Source organism: Monocercomonoides exilis, assembly GCF_001643675.1.
Source record: "Monocercomonoides exilis strain PA203 chromosome Unknown scaffold1-2713096, whole genome shotgun sequence".
NCBI classification, from domain to species: domain Eukaryota; phylum Preaxostyla; order Oxymonadida; family Polymastigidae; genus Monocercomonoides; species Monocercomonoides exilis.
Window position 1 is genome coordinate 498,791 of NW_027150546.1, and position 13,687 is coordinate 512,477.

A 13,687-nucleotide genomic window follows, 5' to 3' on the forward strand; every position below is an offset into this window, starting at 1 on the left:
TTTATTTATTTTCAATCATTTATGCAAAGATGAATCTTGTCCTTTGTCATTATTTTTATGTTTTGCTTATGAGCTGTTGCTTTAAAAATTTCTTTGTTGTGTGCTGTGACAGAGTTGATAGCGAGATTCTTCCTCTGAATCTTGGGCAGGTTTTTAATATCAGTTGCATTGTAACTCGGGGAAGTTCTTTTAAAGATTTTCAAAAAGATTGCTTATTCAACATTTTCAATACCAGCTTGATTATAAATGCTGTATCATTGAGAGTGACTTCACCATCGCAATTATGTTTCATTCATTCATCATCAAATATTTGTTTGACTTCTATGACCATTTCAGTCGAAACTAGTCTATATCCTGTTGTTTCTGTAGAGAGTGGAAAATGCATTTATAATAATATTTCCTTCGTTTCCATAAAACCTTTTGAAGCTCTTCCTTCACTCGCAATTGGTTGTAAGGAAAGTTGTCAGATTATTCTAAATGAATTAAACGTTCAGAACACTATTACATATCGGCTCGCACCTTTAGTAAAGTCTTCTTCATTTTCTTCTTCTTTAATAAATAATTGCCTTTTCTCGAATATTTCTGACGGAAGAATAATTGATGATTTTGAGCAAAAAGATTTTCAAAAAACCAATTTTGTTTCGAAAGGATGCTTATTTTTTTCAACTACATCACCTTTTTTATCAAGCATGTTTTCATGCAGTCCTGGAACAGAATGCTATTGGATCAATTCTTCTTTTGTAAATGAAGTGAGCAATTATAATGTAATCTCACAAAGAATTGAATCTACATCAGACCAACATTTTAGTGATTGTCTGTTTCAAAATTGCTTTTGCTCTAGTGGGAACTCTGGAGGAGCTTTGTTTATTAGGAACTGCTCAACATTATTTATCGAAAAATGCAAGTTTGAGAACTGCTCAGCTCAAAATGATAATGAATCTATTGAAAATGGCAAAACAAAAATAAGAAATCAGAATGCTGCATTCAATAGAGGAGGATGTGCATGCTTGGATAAAGTTGTTACTGTTCAAATTACAGAAACGACTGTACATGAATGTTCTGCTTCTTCTTTTGGAGGATTTGCTTTTATCGCAAATTCCATTGAAATTACAATTTCAAATTTATCTTCAAATATGAGTTATTCATCGAGAGATTGTGGTGGTTGCTTGTGTTGTGTTAATGCGAATTCTATGAAAATTTATTCATCTTTCTTTTACGCATGCTCTGCACAAGATGGAGGCGGAGCAATTTTCGTGGAGAATGCGGCTTCTTTTGATTGCAGAAATTCTCAATTCGGAAGTTGCCACATAAGTAACGAAAGCGTTGGTGGAGCTGTGCTGATTTCTGAATGGAAAGGTCTTGCCTGCAATACAGAAACGAAATATTCAAGATATAATTATTCATTTTTAGAATGCTATTTTTTCTTAAACGACGCAGGAAAAGGTGTTGACATAAGTATTGATGACAGTAAATATGAACAACCACAATTCATTACAAATTGTACATTTACCAAAAGTAAAAACAGAGTGATGTTCAACAATAATTCGTTGGATAATTTCACTTCAATAACAGTGCATGTCAGAGGAGGAACGACTTATAATGAAAGTGCTGATTATGACTATGATTCCTCTGATTGTGGAATTAAGGCAGATCCGTGCCATCATATTGCCAAAATATTGTCTAATAGTTGTGCGAGTTCCATATTCGTGATGGCAATGCCAAGTATGTTTGTGGAAACCTCAATGCATATTATAAATACATCTGTATACTTGTTAAATGCGCATTCGAATGCTTCCATTGAAACTTCGGAATATGTTTCAATTAAAACAGATTGCCCCCAAAAATCCAATGGTTTTAATGATCACTCTGCGACAAATGATGTTCGAAATAATATTAATACATCATTTTGTTCTGTGCTGAATGGCATTTTTCAGATGGAGAAAATTCAGCTTTTATTTTCGTGTATTAAACTATCTTCGTACCAGTATCTGATACATGGATCTTTGGGTTCGGCAATAAATCTCACGTCATGCTCCATTTCTTATTCAAATGACAATCTCGGAGATTCAGCTCCGCTCAAAGAGGATAGCTCATTGCTGTATGTTGAGAATACAACTGTATATATTGCCAACACTGTGATTAATGGAATTCTATTGTCTTCAAATAAGAACCCTTTATCCGACAATTCGCTTAACACTTTGTCGCAATCTTTGCCACGATATCTTTCAAACACTGCATTCAATAACGAATCAGTTAAGTCTTTTTGCTTGGGCAATTTCTGTTTCTCTTTATTGCAATTTGTCAACTCATCAGCAGTTCTAGAAAACTGCAGAATAAACAATTCGCTAACGAGAGCAATATATCAATCGAGCGGAAAAGTTTCTTTGGTGAATGTCTCGTTTTCTTATGAAAATTTCTTTTCTGGAGAAGGTGATGATGAAGAGATTAAGAGCATGAATAAAAATTATCCGACTTATAAGCGTGTTTATTATTGTGAAGGTGACGGAAATTTATCTACAGAAAAAATAGTTTTAAACAATGGAACCGAGAAAAGTAATTCCAGTTTTGAGAATTTCTTTTTTCAAATTGAAACTTGCAATTGCGAAGGGCAGATATTTAATAAGGCTATTCTTTCAAACTCCACAGAAGATGACTACGTTCTGTCTTCATATTTCACTCCTTCTGTTTCTGGAGTCACATTTAATCAAAGTTCCCAAGAGCATTTGACGTTTTATGCATATGGGCATTCCCTTTTCCCTTGCGATACGACTTTCGTCCTGAATGTGAACAACAGGAGCTCTGAATCATTGGGCAGTGTGATATTTTCAAGAGAAGTTTCATTGGATACTTCTTCAAACGAAACCTGTGCCAAAGCCACGTTCCATATTTCGAGTGATTTAATCGATCAAATAATCCTTTCTCAGAATATCGAAGCAATGGCAGCTGTACAGTATCCACTTCCAAACAAAAAGAAAGCAAAAACGCCTTCGATAACAGCTGTTTGCTCAGGAAACAGCAGCAATAACAAGACAGTTGATGGCAGAACGGAATCGAATCTTTCTGAAGGCGGATCAAATGCAGTTTATTATACAATCATTATTGTTGTGGCTTGTGTAATTTTTACGGTTTTCGTTACTGTGATTATCGTTGTTATTTTTGCGAAGAGAAGGAGAAAGAATCGGACGAATGGGAACAGAAAATCATTCCAAGGACAACCTCCATTACTGCAAGAAGATTCAGAACAGAGCTCTATTCATTATCAAGAGCAAAGAAATGAAGAATATGAACAAGGGAATTCAGTTCAACATTTAAACTATGCCGACATAGAAAACAGAGAACAAAACACTGAAACGCATTCATCGCTTGGCAGGAGGTTCTTTCATTCTCGAAACAGAGCTGAGAGAAGAGAAGAAGACGAAGAAAATGATCGGACCGAAGCAAGAAACATTGCTGAATTTTACACACTGCATCCATCTTCTTCTCCATTCGACGAAGACACATCGGCCATTTTAAACAGTTCAACGCTCGTGCTAAATTCATCTGGCTATCTGTCGCCTCCGCCTCCGCCTTCATATCCGATAGATCAATTAACGGCTAGCTGGGTCCAGGCAAGGCCAACGTCTACTGCTCCGCTCTCAGACACTCAAATCATTTCTTCACTTCATTCAACACAAAATACTTTGCACAACAACGCTGAAGGTGGAATGCGTCAGTCCTCGCTTTTAACTTCTTCAGTCTTTCATCATCCTTTGGGCACAGCTCAGGGAATGTATGCGGATTCTCAGCTATTTATATTTGCGAATTCTGGTGAGAATCAGAGAAATGCAGAAAGAATGAGACAGTTTGGAGGAGACGTAGGATTTTCAGGTGAAGAATTGCATTCACAGCTTACAGCATCTCAAATGGATTCCAGCAATAATAATCAAAGCTGGCCTGAATCATCAATTTCTTTAGAACAGCCAATGAATAATTCTTCGTTTATTGTTCAGCCCGGAAATTTTCCCGTTTCTGAAAATTCTCCGATGTTATTAATTGAATAAATATGAAAATTTGTAGTTTATGTGTAATTGTATGCAAATATATGTATTATTAAACCAGTATTTTTCACTTCATTGAATTTTTTTGATTTCGAGTGTACTCTTGTGTGATTTATTGTTTTTCGTTGTTTTTTTAAGTCTGATTGCATGAGAGAATATTATTGCGATTGACTGATATGTACAAAAATGAAATTTTTTTTTTAATTCCAAGATAAAACTATTATTTTCTTTTATTTTTAGCAATAAAAAAAATAAAGAATTTTTAAGATTTAACCTTTGAAAAGCCATTCTTATATTATAACTGGCAGTAAAGCTGAAATGCATACAAACATAACAAAACAAAAAGATTAAAAATTTAATCAAAAAATAATAAGTGTTTTATCAGCGCTTTTTGAAAAGAAAAAGTTAAATACAAAGGTGAAAAAATGCTAACAGCTTCATCACCTGATTGTAATAAATACTGCATTGAACAAAACATACTCTCGTCAACAAACAAACAAACAAAAAAAAATTAATGAATATAAAAAATATTTGTAATAAATATGTCAAACATAAAATACTAAATGCCTCGAGTTGTAAATAAAGGTGTTGAACATCAATGAAAACAAGAAATTTCATGTTTGATAAATACAGCGCTGCATTTATAGAAACACTTTCCAATAAAAATAGAAAATAGAAAATAAAAAATAGAAAATAAAAATAAAAATAAAAAGAACTTGTGAAATTAAGAAAGCAAAAAACATACACAAAAGGCAATTTCAAATAAAACAATTTTGCCCACATAAGAAACAAAATTATAAAATTATAATTGCACAGTTTATTCACGTTTTTTCCTATTAATAAAAAAGCATCGGCTCAATAATAAAAACAAATCCCTGCTTCACTTATGCTCACGCTGGTCAAAAGCAGCGATCGTTCTAAATCTTATCGGAGGTCTCACGTCGTTCCCAAGCAAATTGAAAGAAAACATCGTGTGGCAGTCAGGAACACCAGTCGTCTGAGTCAAATGCGTCTCGTCGTGCACCATCGCGCAGATTCCAGGCAGCGGGGCAAAGAGGCTGGACACTGTCATCGGCACGATAGACGCCTGGATGGACTGCAGATACTGTTCGTCCAGGGTGTCGCCGTTGAGCAGGTGCAGCTGCCCAACCCTGTCGCGGACAGCCACACAAATGCGCAGGAACGGCAGATCGCACGTGGGTAGCGTCAGCGGGTTGTTCATCGGAGGCAGATAGTCTCCATAGTCTGCAATGTTGTACGAATACATGATTTTCGCGAAGTGAGGATTGCAGTAGTCAAACGAGCGGTGTGTCACGGGCGTGAAAAGAGGGGCGAGCGACGGCGGGATGCGCGACTGCAGAGGAGTCTGCGGCTGCACATGGATGTTGGCATGGGATGAAGTGATGCGCTCCAACGGCCTCAGGCGAGATGCGGATGTGTAAGAAGACTTGGCATAATGAGGAGGAGGGATTCCAGATGTGTATGAAGAGGATAGTGAATTGGAAGATGTCTGTGCCGAGGCAGAAAACTGCGCCGAAGACGGAGAATTGCTCTGATCAGCAACGAGGCGCAGGTTGCGCTGGTCGAACGACACACCAGCAGGAGTGAAGATGCGCAGATTGGCAAAGAACTGGGAGAGGGTGGAACGAAGGTGAATCGACGGAACAAGTGTTGGGTCAATATCAGGAATAGTGCGGCAATTCGTGGGGACAAAGATAAGCACAATGTCAGCCATAGAAACAGCCGGAATGCGGCGGTATGTTGACTGCAGTGAAGAAAGCCCAGAATGCCGTTTATGTGATGCGCTCTCTGCTGCAGCAGAAGCAATGTGGATCTCCTTCTGCAGCCGCTCATTGAAAGTGTGATCGCCGTTGCGGGCGAGCTTCGTGAGATATCCATCTCGTTTGTCTTCAGCCGTCTGCCGCGGTGAAGTCATCGAAAACATTCCGAAAATCGAGCGGCTGCTGTTTGATTGATGGTCTCTGCCTCCATCTCGCACTCTTCCGCTGCTGCTGCGCCGGAACAGCTGAGACGAATGACGGGACATTTTGTGCTCTGGTCTGTAAAGTATGAGCGATGGCTCATCAAACCCTGCATTTGAAGAGCGCCTCCACCTCTGCGAATGCAAGCGACTGTCAGAGAAAGCAGACAAATGAGAGGACGCATTTGAAAGCTGCCTCGATGATGCTCTCCTTTGAAACGCCTGCTGACTGCCTTTGCCAGAAACATCGTCCATATCAATCAGAGGATGCGGAATGTTTGACATATTTGATGAATAAGGGGCAATAGCAGCTTGTGAATTGGGGGCATATGAAGAAGAGGAACGCGAAGACGCAATGACAGCAAGAGATCTGTTGATAATTTTGCATATTTCGCTTTTGATTGCTATGAGATAAGAGATGAAGCATGCAGTCGATGCTGGAAGCGACACAAACGGGGCACGAAGGGCAGCATCTCCTTTTGCGAGGAGCGAAGCTGTTGACATCGGAATTGTAGTGAAGCCCAACATTCTGTGCTCAATCGGCACGAACGAAAAGAACGCATGCAGCTGCTGGATGACCCCGATGCTTCCGTTCAGGTACTGCAGATAAAATGCCGGAGAGTGCCTGTCGAGAATGTTGTTCTGCTTCTCCAGATTCTTCGACTCCTGCGACGACCAGTCCAGCGACACCTCCCCGCGGCAGACATGGATCCACGTGTCGATGAACGAGTAGGAATACGGATTGGACTGGATGCTCATCTCCGAATGGAACGGAGACGGAGTTATGAACTCAAACTCATCGTCGCTCTGGAGGGTGCTGTCGCTCATCTGGAAGTTGCCTGAGCCCGGCTGCTTGCTTTGAGACTGGCCAGTTCCCGACTGCTCGAGCGATTCTGAGTTGGTGTAGTTGGACTCTCCGTGTGTTGGTGTGAGGAATGTGGGGACAGACGCAATAAACCCGTGGATTTTTGAGGAGATTGAATTGACCATGTTGGCTTCGCGGAGCATGGCAATTACTGTGGCAGGGATGTTGTGCTCGGACAGGCACACGGCACTTGCAGCCTGTGTAAGCGAGTCGATGCTGAACAAATGAGGAGGGATGGTGCAAGAGTACTCGTGGCACATCCTGATGACAATCGCAGGATGAAACGCAGGAGACGCCATCGTAATCAGAGTGGACTTCTTTGTCAGCTGGGTGATGGCTGAGTCTGGCGAGCAGAAGGACTTTATAAGCTGCAGGCACGTGCCCATGTCCCATTCCGTGCTGAGGCCGACCTGCTGTGTGTCGAACACCCGCTCAGACGGAATCTCAATCAGAGGCGGAAGGCGCGGGGTGTTGCCGACAATAAGATGAAGGCACACCTCCACCAGCGACTGGACAGACGAATAGGAGTCATCGTTGCCCATCGGAGAGATCATGTAGCCGCCCTGATACGAATTGGCCAGCCCGCGATTGCGCGATCCGGCTCTGAGAACAGCATGTACGTATTGTGGAAGGCCTGTGAAGAATGTCTCCTGTGTTGGATTTGGGACTGATGGGTAGACAGGTCTGGGGCTGTCGGCAGCAAAGGAGTTCGGGTGGATCATGATTGAGCACAAGAGATCAAATACGCTTTTCAAAAATACTCCATTCAAACTTGGGAATATTCTATCGTACAAGTTTGAGTGGAGGCGCGACCAGATCCAGTTCTCGATGAATGCGCCACGCTGCCTCTTCTGATTTGCCTTCTTTGTGAAGAGGGACATTGTGAGCGGGGGAACATCAACAATCATACGGATGATTTTCAGGTGTGTACCGTATGGAATCTTGAATCTGGGGCAGTTCATCGCTTTCGACTTTACACAGAAGTATTCCACAATGAGTGAATAAAACGACAGAAGCACAAACAGAAGATGGATGATTTGGCGGAAGATAACCGAGTCTGCGTTGACTGCTGGGTCATAGCGCTTTGCCGTCTTGATCAGCTTCTCCGCAGGCACTTTGTGGATGCAGTCGATGATGCTGCTGCTGAGCACGCCTCGGAATGTTACAGGTGTGCGGAGCATAATCGTCTGCGCCAGTCCGGCAACGCCATCACTGATGTGATTCAATGACGAAGTTGGCTTCTTAAAGTTGTGCTCTGGAAGCAGAAGCCACAGAATCCTGTGATAGTTCTCTTTGTCCTTCTTTTCTTTTGTCTCGTTTTGAACGGGTTTGCGCAATGAGCCGAATTTGTTCTCAATCCAACTCGAGAACAACTGCACAAACAAGGGAGATGCCAAATACAGCCCTTCCACTACAATCCATCCACCAGCATCAAAATGCTTGTCGAGATATTTCTCCGCTGCCTCCCACGCTGCTGCCCACAGTTCTGAGTGCACCTTCGCTTTCTTCGACGGCAGCTCCAGGCTCAGCTTCGCGTCTCGATAGAGCTCTGACACATGCACAGAAGTGACAGACACTTTGAGCTGCCTCCCCAGTTTGCATATGTCCCGCACCAGCCGCTGCTCCTCCACAGGCCCCAAGAAGTTGCTTGAGCGTGTCGCCAGCATAATCACACGGCCAGACGGAGATTGTGTGGCATTGAACAGTTTGATGGTGTGCAATGCAATGGAATCAGACGGGTTCACAATCTCTTCCAAAGTCGGAACGCCGCAGTAGAAATAGCCGCTGGGTGTCATCTGCAGATGGTGGTCAGATGCCCTCAGCTTGTCCCCGATGCGCGGAGAAGGAAGCGACGTTGTGTTGAATGCACGCTCCACTCCAATCAGTGGCTGAGAAGAGATTGCCAGCAGTGCTGCATCGCGGAAGCGGCCCGGGTTGACGACAGCAATCAGCAAGAGGCGCTGGAAGATGTTGAGTGACTGCATCTGCTGGTTGGGGAACTCAGTTGTCTCCGGGTTGCTGTCAAGAAACCACTCTGCCCAGCGCTTTTGAGTGTTGGACATGAACACAGGATTCTGAGAAATATTCGCAGAGGATGTTGTTCGTGTCTTTCCAGTCCAGTTCTGCTGGGTTGATTGGAAAGATGACATCATGTTGAGCAGGTTCTGTGCTGCCTGCGCTGAAAAATCATTGAAGAACATATCTCCGCTGTTGTGTGCCACGTTCGTGTTCTCGTATTCTGTCAGGTTTCCAAAAAGCCTGCTGAATTTTGTGATCAGCTGCGAATCCGCCTGCTGCTGCTGTTGTTGTTGTGTTGTCCCGCCCAGCTTCTGTGACAGCCCGCTGCTGCTCTGCTGGGCATATGCTGTAGAGAGCGACGTGGGTGTGGTGAAGGTGAGCTCCTTTGTGAGTTCTGTCTGGATGAACAAGAAACGAGACAGCACGTCTTCATCCACATCGAGTGGCTTCACTGTGTGCTGGCGCTGCGGAAACAGCTTCGCGAAGATCCGCTGATCGACAATCGACTTCGATGAAGCATGAGCAAATGGCTGGTACAGCGGCTGCACATTCTGGATGATGTTTGAAGGGGAAAAAGGGTTGGATGAGAGAGACAAGGCAGTTGGGGTGAACTCAGATGAAGCTGCGTGATTAGTCGGAGAGAACGGCAGCAGCTGCATCCGCTTGTTGCGCATCTGCATCGGAGTAAGCTGCTTCTTCAGGGGGCTGTTCCTCAGCACTGTCAGAAGCACCGAGCTCTTCACGTTCCTATCCACAGGCAGCTGGTCGATGATGGAGAAGACGCTGTGTGAGTGTGGATCGAGATCATACACAAACGGGCGGTAGGCCGGGCACAGCGCCGCCAGCACGAACAGGTCCTTCCACGTCATCCCAGGCAGCCACGAAGGGACAGGATTCACCGGAATTAATCCCGATGACTGGAGAACAGCCGACTCGATGGGGAAGTGGAGCTGGACGACTTCGCAGAAGAGGAGTTTGCGCGTCTCGAAGTGGTGGGCGTCGGTGCGGGTGGCGACGGGAGTGCGGGGCAGGTCGTGGAGGGTGAGCACCTGGGGAAACAGGAGAGCGTCCATCTCAATGTCAGACAGCCCCTCTTGCTTCTCGTTCGCCAGCTGCAGGGCAATGAACAGGAAGAACGTGAGGCAGTCGTTCTCTGAGCTGCACATGGACATGAACTTGCGGAAGATGCAGCGTGTGACAATGTCCAAGATTCTCCCTCTTTGTTGTTGGGTGATGCCAATGGGGGAGGTGTTTGGGTCGCTGTGCTGGTGCAGCTTGATCAAAGCACGGCGCTGCTCAAGTTGCACTTCGGCTCGTCTTTGTGCGTTGAATGTGAAGAGGAGACCGCTGGTGGAGGAGATGACTGCAGAAGAAGCAGAGGAAGAGGCAGAGGAGGAAGGGGAGGAGGAGGAAGGGGATGTGCCAATTATCTTCATTTTGCCAACGAGATCTGAAATGGAGTCTGTTTGCTTGCCGAATGCTTGCATTGAGGCAGATACACCAGATGAGGAAGAGGAAGAAGATGAGGAGGAAGATGATGAACCAAGACTGAGTCTGCGTCGTGAGTGATACTGTTCAGATAGAGATGGGCTGTATGAAGGTGACTCAACAGGTGAAGAAGGAGACAGCAGTGTGGATGTGGAATACAGTTCATGTTGCATTGATCGGGGTGAACTGAGGAAACCAGACGCAGAAGCAGAAGAAGAAGCAGAAGAGGAGGAGGAGGAAGAAGAAGAAGGCAGTACATCCCTTGATGCAGTATTGTTCACCCCTCCCATTCCATCCTCAAACAAAGGCACGAACTCGTCAGTCGCAATCATCGACTTCCTGTTCTCCGTCTCCATCACGCTCTTCACCAGCGTAACAAGCCCTTCCACAATGGCGTGAAACCTGGGCGACCCCCACACCTCTGGCGCCTTCATCCCAAACGGCCTTCCAGTCACTCTGAGCCACGCGTGGCTGATCATTGCGAGCGGGTCAGCCACTGGCCGCACATGATTGGCCTCCCACGAGAAGCAAAAATTGAGCCATTCGAGCGAGTTGTGTGCGATCAGCTCCTTCACTTTCCACTCGTTGCAAGAAGTGCGGATGGAGCGGCAGTTCAAGTAGAACTGGGACTCGTCGTCGTAGCTGCCGTTCATCAGCATCACAAGCAGCGCTCCGCCTTCGCGCGCTGTGCTGGTGAAGGCAGAGGAGATGTCGAGGGATTTCTTGGGGCGGGAGACAGATGAAGAGGAAGTAGAGGAAGAAGAGGAAGAAGAAGAAGATGACGAAGATGACGAAGATGATGGCTGAATTGAAGGAGAATCAAAATCAGAATCAGAAGAAGAAGACGGAGAAGAAGAAGAAGGAGAAGTCGGTTTATGTGCAAGAAGAGGAACTGTATGCCTCTCTTTCAGTTGAGGATTGCCTTGTTCATTGTCACCAGAGGAGGATGAGGTTGTTGAAGATGCTGTTGTTTTGGTCATTGTTGCTGTGACATTCGAAGTTGGAGATGAAGAATCAGATGCTGTTGCTATTGAAGCAGTATTAGAAGGAGAAGAAGAGGAAGAAGAGGAAGAAGAGGAAGAAGAGGAAGAAGAGGAAGAAGAGGAAGAGGAAGAGGAAGATGATGATGATAAAATTGTTCCTGTATTAGGTGAAGCAGGAGAAGAAGATGGGTACAATGGAGATAACCCCGAGGAAGGCAGAGGAGCAGGAGAAGACGAGTTCGAAGGGGCAGACGAGGAAGGCGGGGTGACTGTGAGGAAAGAAGAAGGGCCAGGAGAGCTTCTGGCAGAGGAAGAGACGCTGGAGCAGGCATTTTCTTCTTTTTGAGTTAATTTTGGATGAATGTTGCTTCTTTTTGAGTGTGTTTCATGGGATGAGGTGGTATTTCGAATAGATTTGGGTTTGGCTTTGGGAGTAGTGGTTGATGTGAGACGAGGATGGGTCGAAGAGGAAGAAGAAGAAGAAGAAGAAGAGGAAGAAGTTGAAGAAAATGTTTTTCTTGTTGAAGATAATGCGTATTTTGCTGCTGTTGTTGTTGAAGAAGAAGCAACAGATTTCGGTTTACCTGCTTTTGAAGAAGGAGAATGTGATGAAGAAGAAGAGGAGGAAGAAGAGGAGGAAAAGGCAGATGAAGACGAAGAAGCAGAGGAAGAAGGAGAAGATGTTGCTGCAGTTGTTGATAAAGGTGTAGCAGCCATAGCAGTAGCAGCATTTGATTGAGCAGCATGGAGAATTCCAGTGTGTGTGATGCTGTTTGGCGAAGAGTTTGGTGAAGCAGCAAGCACAGCTGTTGCATTTGTGGCTGAGGAAAGGCCAGCAAAAGGAAACATGGAGGAAGAATTGTTGCTTTGAGGAAGGGCATTGGATGAGATGGGGATGGGGAGGGGGATGTCATCTTCTGAAGAAGAAGAAGAAGAGGAAGAGGAAGAGGAAGAGGAAGAAGAAATGAAGGAGGAAGAAGATGATGAGGAGGAAGATGAAATTGTTGATATAAACAACGATGCTTGTGCAGCAGCAGAGGAAATAGAAGAAGGAAGAGAAGAAGGCAGAGGAGGAGGCGATGTTGATGAATAAGAAGATGAATATGAAGAAGAAGAGGAACAATATGAAGATGATGAAATAGAGGAAGCAGCAAAAGCACCAGCATGCGGAGAAGAAGGAGCCAGCAGCATCTGCTGCTGAGGTGAAGCATCAACCGAATACAGCTGAGCCGATGCTTCGTTGAACGCTGTCTGCCCAGCCGATGAATATGACACACTCTGTAATGTGTTCCTCTCAAAAGGGGTGATGTTGAAAGTGAGGTTGAAGTCCACGGCTAAGTCTCCGTTCTCCAGCGGCATTGAGACCAGAGGGTTTTGTGCCAAAAGGTCGTTCACTTTTTCAATCAGCTTGCTTCTGACGATGATTCGGTCCAACTCCTTCGCATATGCACTCGAGATCGACGGGAACAGGTCAGTCACAGACGAGTTCTTCAGATCTGACACGGTGTCTGACTTCAGCTGGGACGATATAATCTTTCCTATTTCCGGTGCGATGCTCATCCTCAGCAGCTGCTCAGACGGGCAGATGTTGATTGGGTACGTCAGCTCTGTCCAGCGGCACGAGAACGCCTCGTCTGCCTCGATCTTCGCAATGAGGATGATGTCGAGGTCACCTGGGAGCGTGAGGGCAGGCATGAACTGCGGCTCGTTCACTTCAAACCCTTCTTCGATCGGCAGGTGCAGCTGGAACGGGATCTGGTCAATCACAACAATGTTTGCCTGTCCACCTCTTCTGACAGACTGCAGTGTGCTCAGCATCCTTGCTTTGTTTGCGGGGCATTTCGCGAAGCAGAACTGAGTTAAGATGGAAAGCAAACGGCTTTCCACTGTGCCATCATTCACATCTCTTATGATGATGCATTTTCTGCTGTTAGCCTGCTCTTTAAGGGCAGACTTGTCGTGCTTCTGAGGCACAAACAAGCTGTATGGTTGATCACAGTTATTGTATGACGTATTATTATTACTACTGTTGGTGCTATTATTAGATGAGGTATTGCTTCCATTTGAACCGCCATTCTCAACTGCCAATGAAGAAGATGATGATGACAGCAATGACGCTCGCTGAGCTGATCTCGACATTTCATTTTTCTCTTCTGCATTATTCCTTTCACTCATCCTCACCCGTGGCGACGTCTGCTTAAACTCTGGGAACACACCGGATGACGCATTTGAAGAAAGATTAGAGGAGAAAAACGAGCAAGTTCCATTGCTATTGTTGTTGTTATTGTTATACTCCAGTGAATGAAGCTGAAAC

At 44.7% G+C, this 13,687-nt stretch overlaps 2 protein-coding genes across 2 annotated transcripts in view; one reads left to right on the top strand and one right to left on the bottom strand.

Moving 5' to 3' along the window:
- Nucleotides 1-4,406, top strand: MONOS_10042 (uncharacterized protein). The gene has a single exon (XM_067862452.1). The coding sequence runs from the start codon at nucleotides 30-32 to the stop codon at nucleotides 4,038-4,040; it is 4,011 nt and encodes a 1,336-aa protein (XP_067736194.1). The 5' UTR covers nucleotides 1-29; the 3' UTR covers nucleotides 4,041-4,406.
- The window catches only part of MONOS_10041 (uncharacterized protein), a gene marked incomplete at its 5' end in the record, with an annotated part of 27,863 nt that continues 18,481 nt past the window's right edge, over nucleotides 4,306-13,687 (bottom strand). Inside the window, one exon of the mRNA XM_067862451.1 lies at nucleotides 4,306-13,642. Coding sequence (XP_067736195.1) covers nucleotides 4,918-13,642 — 8,725 coding nt within the window. The 3' untranslated portion in view covers nucleotides 4,306-4,917. The remainder of the gene's footprint in view (nucleotides 13,643-13,687) is intronic.